At 35.7% G+C, this 15,006-nt stretch overlaps 1 protein-coding gene across 4 annotated transcripts in view; it reads left to right on the top strand.

The window, feature by feature from the left end:
• GPC6 (glypican 6) overlaps positions 1-15,006 on the top strand; it is an 815,893-nt gene that overhangs the window by 240,840 nt on the left and 560,047 nt on the right. For all 4 annotated transcript variants that reach the window (XM_027443165.3, XM_072032457.1, XM_072032456.1 and 1 more), the window contains exon 2: positions 1,187-1,345. In XM_027443165.3, coding sequence (XP_027298966.2) covers positions 1,187-1,345 — 159 coding nt within the window. The remainder of the gene's footprint in view (positions 1-1,186; positions 1,346-15,006) is intronic.

The following is a 15,006-nucleotide window of genomic DNA, read 5'->3' as shown; positions in this document are numbered from 1 at the left end:
AAATGTATTACACCCCTGGGAAGTATAAGCCTCAGGGCCTGATTCTCCCCACTACATAATAAGAATGGTGAAAAGTAGTCTTAAAGTAGGTATAAATTACACTTAAATCTTCTTTATGGCTCAGCAGTGGTACAAAGGGACCTTGATATAAATGAGAATCAGGTCCCCCATATTTATTTAACCCTTGGGCTCTGTATATCATTTTATTTGCTCCTTTAAGAGATTTGCAGAGGGATTTTTAATCAGGATTCAGTGTACAGAAAACTAAATGTTTTCATTGCTTTACAAGTAACTTTAATCATAGAGGCAGATCATTCTTTTTATTTCTCAAGAGGGAATGGCAGAATTTCTTACCTTCACACAAACTGAACTAAATGTTTCTGACACCCTACTACAGTGTCAATTGAAAATTCACATTTCATGTAATAACAGACCATTTTAATTTCATCAGCTAAAGAATTGGTTTCACCTTGCAAATTGTACCAAAGAAAGCAATATTGTCAGGAGAACTGGCACAGTGCTTCAAGAGATAAATCTATTGAATTAAATAAGAGGCTTTCATTACCTTTTACATTGCATTTCCGTATAACATAAGCATTAATTAAACTCTTCATTGCCTTCTCCCATTCAGTGGAGCATTTGCTGGATCTTACAAGAAATGCTGTCCAAGAAAATTTGTGGCACCCAAACACAATCATTATAATACATTTAAGAAGAAGGGGAGAATGTTTTGGTGTATTTGGGCATGTAGGACCTGTCTGTGGAAAAACATAATTTCTGTTTTTCAAAAAACAGTAAGATTTGATGGCTTTTAGTGGGTCATATTGATAAGTATTACTCAAGACATTTTGAATGCAAACAGAAAGCAAGCATCTTAGAATTTTTAAGTATACATCTGTTTATGCAGAAAGCTTCAGTTCAAGAACCACTTTCATCTTGAGATGGTTCCACCTTCTGAAGTATCAAAACATCTCTACAAAGTGTGTCTCTCCACCTCAGTGAGGAATGCCAAAATATGCAAAATTGTTGATGCTGATTCAAATTGTTCTCAATGAAGTGGTCAAGACTTAAAGAGATCCTTATGTAGACTGCGTTCCTTAAGTGAAGGGATATCATGCATATTTAGATATGATGTATTTCTGTCTTTATTCAGACATTTTTAATGCCTTTTTCCTTGTGATTTCAGGGGAACATTTGAGAATCTGCCCTCAGGAATATACATGCTGCACATCAGAAATGGAGGACAAGTTAAGCCAGCAGAGCAAACTGGAGTTTGAAAACTTGGTGGAGGAGACAAGTCACTTTGTACGCACCACTTTTGTGTCCCGGCACAAGAAGTTTGATGGTAGGCTGGATATAATTTACTTATTTTCAAGGTTAAATGATTTAAAAGACAGTGATCCAGAATTAATTCCTATGTTCTCTTTACAATTAGATATCACATTTGCAGTTGTCAGTTTGGTTAAGATAAGGGTTAAGTTACAGCTGGTGTGCTTATCAGCCTTGTGAGTATTGCCTTTAATTACAATACCATCAAGAATTAGACTGTTAAGTGCCTGCAGGCTTGGCTAATGTTGAAAAAGGAGATTAGATATGCATAGAGAGGTTTATAATTTTTGTCTCTTAATTTCAAATGCAAAATTTAGATTTGCAATTATGTTCGCTGTTGCAAGATGAACTGTGGATCTCCATGTTTGGTTGGTTTTTTTTTGTTTGTTTTTAATCACAAGGCAGTTTTTTTTTTTTTTTTTTTTTTTTTCTGTTGTCTGCTTTTTTAGTTTAGTTTAGTTTAGTTTTAATTTTAAGGCTGTAGTAGTGTTTTTCATACCAACCATTCCAGATGTATTAATACTTTTTTTTTTTTTTTTTAACTCAGAGTTGATTAAGATAGTTTGGGGGTTTTGTTTATTTCTAATACATTTTTATGATACCTTGACCTTTTTTTATAAATTCAAGGTTTGATTGTCACTATTTACTAAATATTTTTGTCTTTAAATACAAACATCAAACATTTTTTTAATGTTTGTACACATATTTGCAAGCCACTATTTTTTCTCATAAACTTCAGACTAGTAAAGTGTAAAAGAGCTTCAGAATATTCGCGCATGCCTTTCTCTACACAAGTAATCTGTGTGTTGAATGCACCTCTCTGCAAATTTCTGTAAATTTCTGTATATGTGTAAGTAGAAAAGACTGGCACTGAGATGTGTAAACCAGCATTGTGAAAAGGAGGCAGAGTTGCTTCTTTGCGTGGAGGTAGAAATCCTGCAAACGGGTCCAGTAAGTCTGAATAACCACCAGTTTATATAATGGGTCATATATGCACACGTAGGAGAACGGTTGAAAGGTTATCCCTGAAGTCAGATTACTTTGAAGTCTTGAGGTTGCATTCAAAAAAACTGAAGATATCTCTAACACCTTAAAGTAATTCTGGATCATTCTTTTTAACCAATTAAAAGATGATTTTTTTCCTAATCTTTTTGATTCTCAATATTATATGGAAAGTAAGATGAGTTATAAAAGGAGGGAATGGGAAAAAATATAAGGACATGTTAGAGTAGCAGACCAGATGCTATTTTTTAAATTTTGCTATTTGCTATTTTCTAACTATTGCTAGTTTAGAAAATGTCCTTGGAAGGACTGTGGTGTGGATGGTTGTGCACTGTGATGTCTTCCACTGTTATTTTGAATTTTAAATTATTTTTCTTATAGACTTTCAAAATTATAGTTGTCTTGAAGGATTAAAAAAAAAAAAAACAACAAACACAAACATCTAGAAGTTGTGTGCAAGATGAGTCTGCAAGGAAAACAAATGTTTGAAACCACCAACAGCATGTGCAGGGCTTTCCTTGTTTTCTAGAAGGAAACCAAGATGATTACTGGTGTTCATTGGCAGTTTAATGAAAATTCTGAGCTTGTTTACCAATGAATTCTGATAGTCCTTTATTACTTAAGCAACTTGAGGCGTTTTTATATTGTGATGAACTTAAGCACGTGATGGCTTTTTGAGTAATCTGAAATTCTGTAAAACCATTGTATATCTTTATTAATGGTAAAATATAAGCTTAAAGTTACTGCCCAGTTATCAATATTGTGTTTTGGGATTCTTATGGATCTACTCTTCAGAAACTGGATTGAAAGGCTATGTAGCTTATCATTGATTTTAAAAGGTAACTTGCAAGGTGAGGTCTCAATATTATCAAAGAGCATTTGAATTTTATGTAGAGTTTCAGTATTTTAATGACACTATAAAACTATTCAAAAGTAGTTCTCTTATATGGAAAAACTGTTTAGTCTTTCTAGGAGGCAAACACATTTATAGAAAAATGCATTCATCTAACAGGCTGTCATTCAATATAAAACCAGTTACTTTTTTTTTTTTTTTTTTTCAGTTTAAAATGTCACGACACTTTCTTGTGTAAAGCAAATATTGGATTGTTAGATAAATTCTGTGTTCTAATTCTTCATGATCATCTCTTTTTATTTTGCTTTGTTTTGTTTTAATTTAGTACTTTGATTGCACAAGGAAGTTTTGATACATGACTGCAATTTGATGCTAGTGTAACACAAATAATAAAACAAATACAGCCAGTTCTGATCATTCTATGCAAGTTGTGCACAGGACTTGTGTTCTAGTAGAACATCACATTTAAGCAGTACCAAATTACATGAACATATAAGTAATGTTGAGATAGTATATTATGATTGGTTCCTTGAGGAGTTATTCTGAACAAGTGTTGCTGCCAGCTTTAATGTTTGTGCAGACATGTATATAATTTTGCAAACTCTTAAAAGTGACACGGAAGTTTTGTTGATTTTTGCAATTTCTTTCCTCTGTACTAGGCATGTCTTAGGTACTAGGTACACTAACCTCCTCAACATAAGATTTTCTAGGAGTGTATGACTCTGTTGAATTATATTCTGATTCATATGCCTTGCCTCTCTTATCTTGTAGTATTTTGGATTCTCTATCATCTATCTGTTCCACATTCATGCATTTAAGCACAGATGAGATGATTTTTTGATTTCATTTTTTGAGAAATAATTTGAGGTCTATTTTATCTTTTAGAGTTATGCCCCAGATTATTATTAATGAACTAATTTTCATCAAGGAAATTCATTCTTCTGTGACTTAAAGATTGCCTTTTTAGCCTCAGGTCAGTCACAGAATCTTACACAGAATCACAAAATCAGAACATGGCTGAGATGTGAAGGCATCTCTGAAGACAGACAGAGATGTGCACCAGTGTGTGTAGTGTCAACTACAGCAGGTTGCCCAGGAGCATGTCCAGATGCATTTTGAGTATCCCCACAGATGGATACTCCACAACCTTTGCAAGTGCTTGGTCACCATTACAGTAAAAAAACAAAACAAAACAAAACAAAACAAAACAAACAAAAAAAAAACCTTTTGTTCAAATGGATTTTTCTTTTTTATTTATTTTTTAATTTGTGACCATTTTTTCTTGTCCTGTCACTAGGCTCTACTGAGTGCCATCTTTTTTACAAACACTTCTTTATAAATGCTAACTTATTCAGTGTTTTATACACATTAATAAGATCATCCTGAGCTTTTTCTTCACAAGTCTGAACAGTCCAGCTGTCAGCCTGTGGTGGTTATGCTCGGGTGGGCAGTCGAGCTCCACCACAATTGTTCTCTCACTCCCCCTCTCCTCAAAGAGGAAGGGGGAGAAAATACAACACAAAGAGCTTGAGGTTTGAGATGAGAATGGTTTAATTAAAGAGAAAGGGAAAGGAGAGAAAAAGAAACAAAAGAAACAATAAGGCCGTGCAGAAGCACAGAGAGAAGGAAAAAAAATTTCTCTACTTCCCATCAACAAGCGATGTTTAGCCATGTCCTGAGAAGCAGGGCTTCAAAAAGCATAGCAGTTGTTCAGGAGGACAGCTCCCTCTCCCATGAGAGCTCCCCTTTTTATTGCTGAGTGTGACATCAGGTGTTATGGAACATCCCTTCGGTTGGTTTAGGTCAGCTGCCCTGCTGATGTCCCTTCCCTCCCCCCATGACTTGCCCACCCCCATCCTGCTGGCTCTTGGGGGCTTGGAAGGAGTCCTGATGCTGTGCCAGCACTATGTAGCAATAGACACAACATTGGAATGATACCAGTGCTGTTCCAGCTACGAGTGCAGAGCACAGCACTGTGTGGGCTGCTTCAGGGAAAGGTGACTCCATCCCTGACAGACCCAACACACAGCCTCTCCTCATATGTGGGATGGTCCGGGCCCTTAATCATCTTACGGGTCCTTTGCTAGAATGGTACCCATATGTCCATATCTCTCTTGTGCTGGGAGCCCAGAACTATATACAGCACTCCAAGTGTGACTTTACTCATGATGAGTAGAAGGGAAGGTTCACCTCTCTCAGCCTTCTGACAATGTTCCTACATCATTTCCAGGTCAATTTTATCTTTCATTTTACCTGAAGTGCAGTACTTTCGAAATCTATCTAAAAACTAACATATGTAATAACTATATGTATGGAAGAGAAGCTAAAATAAAATTCTTAACAGAGAATTTTAGAAAATATTAAGTGTTTGGGACTGGTTACATGGCTTTCCTTTTATCTGGCAATCAGTTCTTGCATCCTAAATCTCTGTATGATCTTATTCACTTCTTACTCATTTGTCATCAACATTTCAAATATGGTGGTGGTACCGTGGTGGGATTTTCTCCATTCTTCTAGATCCACTTTTTTTTTTTTTTAGTATTATGTGTGGTTTGGAGATCTCTGAGAGACAAGTATCTGATAATAGTATTTCTAATTTGCTTTGTATATCTTAGATGATTGGTGTAAATTAGCATAAATCACTACACTAAATTGCCCCCTCCTTTTTTTTTTTTGCTAAGCCATATTTACAGATGTGTACATATATATTGCCCACATCTGTAAACTGAACATTGCATTACCATACTGTATGGTAATTTCCAAACATTCAGTATCTGGAATTACACTATTGGGTGCATGAGGATGCAGTGAATCTTCTCTTGAGAATCTTCCCTAAGAAAGCCTTGAAATGAGAAAAAAAAATCCTTTAAAACAGTAGGATCAACTTTACTAAAAAAGATTGCAGTATCTGTTTCAGCAATGAAATACACAAACCCTTCCAAAATCTAGGAAAAAGAACAAAAAGCCCTTCTAGCAGACTGGTAATACACAGGAAGTGAGGAGTTTCAGGAGATATTTCCTTTCTTCTGCCTCAAGACTAGCTAGGACTAAGCCAAATAAGCAGACATGAAATGATCAGCTCTTTTCTGTTTCTAGCAATAAACAATCATGCTGTAATTCCTGGACCTCCACTGTATGCCTCAAAGCAGCTTAAAATATATTATGCTCCCATTGTAGTTATAATAGCGTCATGTTATTATCACTAACTCCCTTGCATAGTGGCATTACTGAGCAGCTGTTTCACAGACAGGCCAATTTCTTTTAAATATTGTTCCATCAACAGCCCAAACCATCCCTACCGGAAGGTGTTGTCATGAATGTTAATGGGGAGACAAATATCTGTTTGGTGACATTTTCTCACTAATTCTTTAAATAGCTGTAGAAAAAATATGGAAAATAAAATTATTTAAGGTAGATTGATCTGAGCCTCATAAAAGAGACGCAGTCTCTTCATTCTTATTTAAAAAGGATGAGAATCTTGGCAATGGTGTTAAAAATGAAAGAATGTGTAAGAATAACTATCATGAGCTTGAATAGTTGTGGATAGCCTTCAGCAGAATGTGTGAAGCATGAAGTCACTGAAGGAAAACAAACTGAATGGTATAAGGATCAATCTGTATGTGTATCTGTCTTACATTAGTGCTACTTATATTTCCTATTTGTTACAGCAGTAGCAGTGTAAATTACAAAGCAGGAAAGAAAGTTTCAGACATAATTTCCCAAAACAATACTTGCAAGAATATCTGACATCCCAGAAACAATGTGTTCCTCTTTCTCTTCTTGCACAGCTTATGGAAAAACTGGGAGAAAAAAAAAAAAAAAAAAATCTTTCCTTGATATTGGAGGTGACAAAAATGTGTTTTGTGAAGTGTCTTTGCAACAAAATAAGAACTCTACAGTGAGACGAACTCTTATAGTAAGGTAGTACTATCCCCAATTAATATCAACCAGGAAAAGAAAAGGGGGAAAAAAAAAAGAGTAAGATAAGGGAGATGTTTGATGTCATGATACACTGAGGTTCAACTGCATGGCCAATGTAAGTCTTCGGTCCTCTGCTTCCCCTTACATCTATGTTTGCTGCCCTGCCTGTCAGTCCAGCTTGGGCCCCATCTCATGTCTGGATCTACACTACAGAATGTCTGGATCTACAGAAGTCCATGGACTTCTGCAGAAGAGAGTGAGTGCAACAGAATGGGACTCCACTTACACACCATTGATATCATGGTCAGCAGGTGAAGCATAGATTTTCAGCAGGACTTTTTTTTTTTTTTTTTTTTTTTTTTTTCCATGTTTAGCTTGCACTGGATGTGAAAATGAATTATTTTCACAGTAAGACTGTTGTTGTGATTTTTTTCTTGTGTTTTGGAAGCAGGGTATCAGAAACACCTGCCTTTTCTACATAGCTGTTTGAAGTCAGGAGGCTTCTAAGGAGTGTGGTAAAGTTTAATAAGTGCAGCATATACTGTGAACTTTATGCACCTACCCACACTATTCTGGTGCTATAGTGTTGCAGTGTCTGCAATAGAACATGAACTCCATGATGTGAATGTTGTAATATCAGATTTTTAGTTTAGTTTAATTTAGTTTAATGTAGTTTAGTTTCCTGATAAATGATATCCTACATTGTATTTGACAGGAAATATTAATTTGAAAACAAAATATTTTAGACCTGATCCAATCCTATCAGAGCTGATAACAGAGTAATAGGAATCTGTATTGCCTCTGAATGATTTTAGGGTCTAATCCTATGGGATTTACACTGACAAAGTGATGGTGTTTGGTTTTATTTTCTTCCTTTATGTTGCATGATTTCCAGTGTCACTTTGCAATGTATTTCACATTAAATGTAAAACCCATTGAAAGACAGGTGGATTTTTAAAACTCTACAATTGTTAGGCTGTTACAGTGTTAGCAGGCCACAATTTCCTTATAATTCATCCTGTGTTTTTAACAGACTACATAACTTCTGCACCTAAAAATATGGGCAAAATAGAGCAGTTGAAAATGCCCCAAAACTGTAACATCGGGAAATATTCAGGAAATATTCATTTAAAAACAAAACGTTTTAGACCTCATCCAATCCTATCAGAGTGGATAATAGACTAATAGGAATCTGTATTGCCTACGAATGATTTAAGGGTCTAATCCTATGGGATTTACACTGAGATTGCTGCTTATCATCATTTCACACATTATGGCAAAATTTGTCTGTAAATTACATTAGATCAAAATAAATTATTTTGAAGATCAACCAGAATATGAGAGGCCACAAGCCTAGGAATCTCAGAAAGGAATAATTATCCCAGTAGTAAGATCTGTTTCCTGACAGTGGTGCAAGCTCCTATAACCTGGTCAGGTTCTGTGCCAGAAGACATTACAATAGGAGCCGGTGTCTCCTGCACACTTCCTGCAGCCAGATCTGTACTTCATGCATTTGTATGGCTTGCTCTCCCTGTTCTTCTGCAGTTTCATTTGATAGGTGCAGCTGGTCAGTGGAACATGTGATCTTCCAACCAGCTGCAGTTTAGGAAGCTACAAAGTGAAGGACAAGCTGCTTCACTGTGCTGGAACAGGTGGGCTTGGTCTAGTCTCAAAAAGATCTCCTTAGAAAACATGCTGTCCGGGTATAGCCAAATCTGAGTAGGCTTTGACTGCTTTTGATACAATGTTTTTCCTATTAAACATACAGCAGAATCTGATCTGTTGAATATTAGATGCCCACAGTATAGGCTACTCCTGTAGTCAATAGGGAATTGTAGATTCAAGCCATGCTGATCTGAAGTTTACACATCAAATCAGAAAAATCTCTCCATTAAGTGCTTATTTCTCTGTATTAATTAAAGAGGGTGCTTAGTTCATACACTGATGCCTATACTGTGGAGGTAAACATTTGTTCAGATAAATTCCATTCTGATGAATGTAATATAGGACTGAAAAATCTATAATACTTTTGAGGCTCTCTGTGACTTATTTACCTTTTTTGCTTTAGTAACTCTCTATATTTTCTGCAGTGCTTTGTGGGGGAAAAAAAATAAATTGAGGTGAGTAAGCACTGTGGTGATGAGTTATTAATTATTTTATGCTGGTGGAAAAAAAAAATCTTTCCTGCTAAATTCAAATGACATTTAATCTTCCCTTAAGATCTGAAGGGATCGTGCTTTTAACATTTTATGATGGAAATTGTTTTCTTGACTTAGTGTCCAAGACTTAAAAATGTTAACCCATGATTAAAATCACTGATTTACAAATACCAACAATTAAAACAAAATAAAATAAAAATGCAATTAAAGATGCTTCATAGAATAGAATTAATAAAGGACTCTGCCTCAAATCCATATCACTAATGATAAACTTCAGTATTCAGACAATCAGCTATCAGAGTCTCTGTAACCCATTCCCAGAGTAGGTGCTCACCTGACACACATCAAGGATAAAACTATTCTGTAAGAAATTAAAAATTGGGACTGTAACTAACAACCAAGCTGCAAAACATAGTATCAGCACCCAGGGTAATAGGAATTGTAGCCTTATCTTTTCTTATTTATTGTTGTCAACCCTCATTAAATCCAGAAATACTATTTTTGAAATGAATCTCTTGACAGGTATTGTTGTTCATTCGCTACCCTTCTTAATTTTTTTAACTGAGTGTCCAAAAAAATACTACATTAAAAGAAAAAAATAAAATAATAGATCATGAAATGGATTCTGGAATACATGAAAAATGATTAAGCGAATCTGTCTCTATGTCTTGTCTTATCTAAAATATATAATTTATTTTTGGATTTTATTTGAAATTAAACTTTTTTTCCCCTTTTACTTCTGCTCTGTGGTTTACCAGGAAAAGGAAGAAAATAAAAAAAAATAAAAGAATAAAAGAAAGAGTAGAAATGGCTCTTCTTCTGAGAGGAGTGTCATGGAAATGTCACTTTTAGTGTTAAGACAACCAGTGTAGGGAGAGAAGGGAACAACATGCCAATGTTCCATAAAAATACTTCTGGAGATAATTTAAAAACAGACATGTTAACGTCCATTTGTGGACCTTATTTGGTGATAACTATGATCACGTCATATATAAATAAGAGCTACGAGACCTTTAGATGTGCCTAATTTGAAAATATGTATTTTCAACTTTCCCAGTTTTTCAAGCTATACTATATTCTTGCTTCATGTGCTTAATGTATTTTTTATGTATTAATCACATGCTTGGTTTACTCTGGTGCATATGTAGATTTATTTACAAGCTTTAGCAGATATAAACTCTTTTATTTTCTGCTAGTTGTGGCCTGTGTGCTGTATGCATTCAGAATGATATAACACAGTTGTATGTTGCAGCAATGTGCAGGTCAGTTACCTGTCATTAACAGTGGTGGTATATGATAGGCCAGAAGGAGATTAGCTGAAAAAGGGGTTGAGAAGGAGAGGTAGAGCCATATGCTGCGAACTATCTGCTGTTACATAAAGTACAGTATACATCTTACTGGGACAATCTTAAATAGGTAAATTGTTGCAGCTCTTGTCTTTTTAGTGGAGAGACAGATGGTGAACACCATTGCTACTTGAAGTGTGCTCTGAAGCTATACCAAGAATTTTAACGTGAAAAAGAAGCCTGAAATATGTCTTATTGTACGGTGGGTTATTAATTTAACACTCTTAGGTGAAACTTATTTACTGTGAGTTGATATTTTTCTGTGGTATCAGGGAAGCATCAAAAAGCCATTCACTATATTTCAGTTAGGAAACATCAACACACAGCTAAAAGGCTCTCCTTGTTCTTGAAAAGCTACTCTTGTAGTGAAAAAAATAGGCATACGTGAAGCAGGAAGGAGGTGAAAACAACTCATTTCAGTAATGTAAACCATTTTCAGTCAATGAAATCTCGGCAAGATCATGGCCAAAAAAAGCAGCAGGAGATAGTTATTGAGTAACTTCAGTGAGTGGGTGCAGCTTATATGATTTCATTTTTACTCAGATAAGAACAACTTGAATATACAGGTACTGTAACCATGTTAAGGAAATTCTGTTGTTCGGTCCATTAAAATATTCTCACATTAAAATATTTTAAGTTTATAAGACAGTTTGATAGTCCATTTATAAATACTTGTAAAAAAGCTGAATCAAGGTTTGGTAGGACCACAGAGTAGCTACGGGAAGACAAGGTGATCTCTGCTCACTGTGAACTACTTTCTGAAGCATGTTTCTAGAAGGTAAAAAAAACGTGACATGCTTTCAGTGTATAAGAAGTAGATATATGTGAATGAATACAGACTAGGAAATCTAATATATTCTCAGAGCAATTAACTATTACAACTTGGGCAAATAATGATTATTTGAGTTTCTTAATTTTAAAAAATTGGAAACAATTGTTTGAAGAAAACACTTTGTTTCAATAACCATATAAGGCAAGAAGGACGTATAGCTGAAAATGTTTTCCACATCAACAAAATGCTCTGCAGATTCAGTTTTGATTTTCAGTAAGTTCAAGTGTTTCGAAGGATTTTGAAAGAATGTTAAAAGTTATTTTCAAGTTAAAAAAAAAAAAAAGCATTTAAAAGAGGAAACATCATAAACTATTTTCAGAATTTAATTTTTTATAGCACAATGAAATGCTATGAATTCATAAAATGTTTTGGCACGAGTAGACCTTCATTTGTAATTTTTATAAGTTATTAATGTTAACTTTATTTATTTATTTATTTATTTCAGTTTTACCACCAAACCTTAAACACTCTCAGGAAATTAGTGTTTTTTGGTGTCTGCCGTTGAATTTTTATCTCTGTAAATTTTCTGATATTCCAACAATTCCATATACGAATTTAAGATCTCAATACATACTCAGCAGAGACATCTTACGTAGTCTGGTGCCTTAGGAAGTTTCAGCACTTCAGCCTCTGTGAGTCTGTAAGCAAGATAGTACTAAACTTCTTAAAATTATGACTTATTTATTTATATACTAGATTTTAATTCTAACCAGGCTCTAAAAATGTCACAGTCATTCTAATCAATGTAAATCACAGGAGGAGGTCATTTTTGATTTTATTGTTTGGAAATTTGAACCGGTGAAAATTCCATTTTTAGTGAGGTTACCACATCCTACTTGGTCCAGTTTTGCCATGTTAACACAAAATCCAACCATTCTTGGAGTTTACTTCTTTAAACTCTCCTATCAATGTAATCAATGGGTATGGTGATATTTCAAGCAGCACAAGATGCTACTAAATTAAGCAACCTTCTTAACTGCTCTCTAGCTGTACAGTGCACCTTGTACCACACACGGCATTTTCCTGTGTCAGTGTGGAGCTTAAATGCCTTCTCTGAAAAATCACAGTGGTGTGAGAACAGTTTGGATATAGAGGAGGAGAAATGAAGAGCTGTGTGATGATAACAACAGCTGTCCAAATAGACTAATGAAGAAAACCCAACATCATACATTCCTGTCTCTATTATGCTTTTGGAGATTTGTTCTTGAAATGTCATTAATAAATGGGAGTCCCCTACATATTCCTCTTTAACTTCTCTTTCAATATTTGGCATATCCATCATTTTATCAATATTGATTATTAACCCATTTTAAATATTCAGTTCATTCTGTAGATTGCATTGACTTAAAGAATTTATTTAACAGATACATAGTTGTAGTATTTAAATATCAATCAATCCATGTTTATGTCAGACTCCTTCAACTGTGTATAGATATATCTCCAAATTCCAATAAGTGGGACCAAAAAATAAATTAATATTCTCTGGAATATATTAGTGCTCTGTGGAAGGTTATGTGTAAGCCAAAGGTATTTTAGTGTGGTATATTCTTTCAGCAGTCCCACTGCCAGAGAATAGCTTTTCCAGCAAGCTGTAAGGTCTAACATGATCTGGATTTCTGCTTACACATCAGTAAGTTGCTTACTGAAAGTTTATTGCTGTTGTACTAGTGTGCCTAGAAGGAAGTGGTTTTATTAATCAATTTCTATAGAAGAGCATGGAAGAAGAGTGAAGGGAAAATTAGAGCCGAGAGGATAGATAAGAACTGGCTATGCTTTTATAGCACCCTTAGTCCCTGTGAAAAGATGAAGGAATGTTGAAACTTCACCAAGTTTCTGGCCCAAAGATGGCCAGCTCAGCAACTGTGTCTCACGGGTACTCTGCAGGTCATTATTGCCATTGTAATAAATGGATTTATTTCTCAAAGGTTGCAAAACCTGGTAGAGCATCTGAAGGTATGAGCAGTGGAAGGCTTAAACCTGGAGATTGTTTACCAGAAGGAAGTTTCTGTTGATGTAGTGTGTAAATCTTTCGTCCTCCTGGCACCTGCTTTTCTCTAACTTGAAGAATACTTCAAAGTGCAAGACATACCTGTAGTTAAGCTTTCAAATGCACAACTTAAAAGGAAAAAATCCCAACAGAGTATAAAAATAATATCAATGTTTCCTGGATTGGCTAAAATTTCTAAATATTTTAATCTCTTTAATTGATATATCTAATGCTGTTATTTATATATTTATTTATTACAAATTGCCTTAAATAGGAAATGTGTTATGTATACTGGCAATGTCCTTATCAATACCATATATTTATGTGTTTATTTATTTTTACAGAATCACAGAATCGTCTAGGTTGGAAGAGACCTCCAAGATCACCTAGTCCAACCTCTGACCTAACGCTAACAGTCCCCACTAAACCATATCCCTAAGCTCTACATCTAAACATCTTTGAAAGACCTCCAGGGATGGTGACTCCACCACTTCCCTGGGCAGCCCATTCCAATGCCTAACAACCCTTTCGGTAAAGAAGTTTTTCCTAATATCCAAACTAAACCTCCCGTGGCACAACTTTAGCCCATTCCCCCTTGTTCTGTCACCAGGCACGTGGGAGAATAGACCAATCCCGACCTCACTGCAGCCTCCTTTAAGGTACCTACAGAGAGCAATAAGGTCACCCCTGAGCCTCCTCTTTTCCAGGCTGAACAATCCCAGCTCCCTCAGCCACTCCTCATAAGATTTGTTCTCCAGACCCCTCACCAGCTTCCTTGCTCTTCTCTGGACTCTCTCAAGCTCCTCCATGTCCTTCTTGTAGTGAGGGGCCCAAAACTAAGCACAGTACTCGAGGTGTGGCCTCACCAGAGCCAAGTACAGGGGGACAATCATTTCCCTAGCCCTGCTGGCCACACTGCTTCTTATGCAAGCCAGGATGCTGTTGGCCTTCTTGGCCACCTGAGCACACTGCTGGCTCATATTCAGCAGACTATCAACCATCACTCCCAGGTCCTCCTCTGCCTGGCAGCTCTCCAACCACTCATCTCCCAGCCTGTAGCTCTGCTTGGGGTTGTTGTGCCCCAGGTGCACCTGGTCTTGTTGAACTTTATACAGTTGGCCTCAGCCCATTGGTGCAGCCTATCCAGATCCTCCCGCAGAGCCTTCCTACCCTCTAGCAGATTGACACACACACATAACTTGGTGTCATCTGCAAACTTTTAGTACTTTTAGTACTTTAAGAATGTTCAACAAAGTTATAATCCATATTTAAGTTAGGATAAGCAGCGATATGAGGGGCTTTTTACATTATCTTTGTAGTATAAAAAAATACAGCATGATGGGTGAAAAGAACAGGCTCACTGAGCATTTGTGGGGAAGATCTGTTTGCAGAAGAAGATATACTTGAATTTCCTATTAGTAGTTCTCAAACTGAGAATCAGTCACATTCCATGTGAGTTGGTGCAGTGCTGGCCATGACGATGTGAAATTAAAAAGTTAATATTGTGACCATGTGTTTTTTATGGTTTGTTGCTTATTTTATATATCTTATAGAAAGTATATTTCTATTTTATTTTT

The sequence above is a fragment of the Anas platyrhynchos genome, chromosome 1 (assembly GCF_047663525.1).
Source record: "Anas platyrhynchos isolate ZD024472 breed Pekin duck chromosome 1, IASCAAS_PekinDuck_T2T, whole genome shotgun sequence".
NCBI classification, from domain to species: domain Eukaryota; kingdom Metazoa; phylum Chordata; class Aves; order Anseriformes; family Anatidae; genus Anas; species Anas platyrhynchos.
Note: the sequence above shows the minus strand (reverse complement) of the source record. Positions and strands in the feature narration are given on the sequence as shown.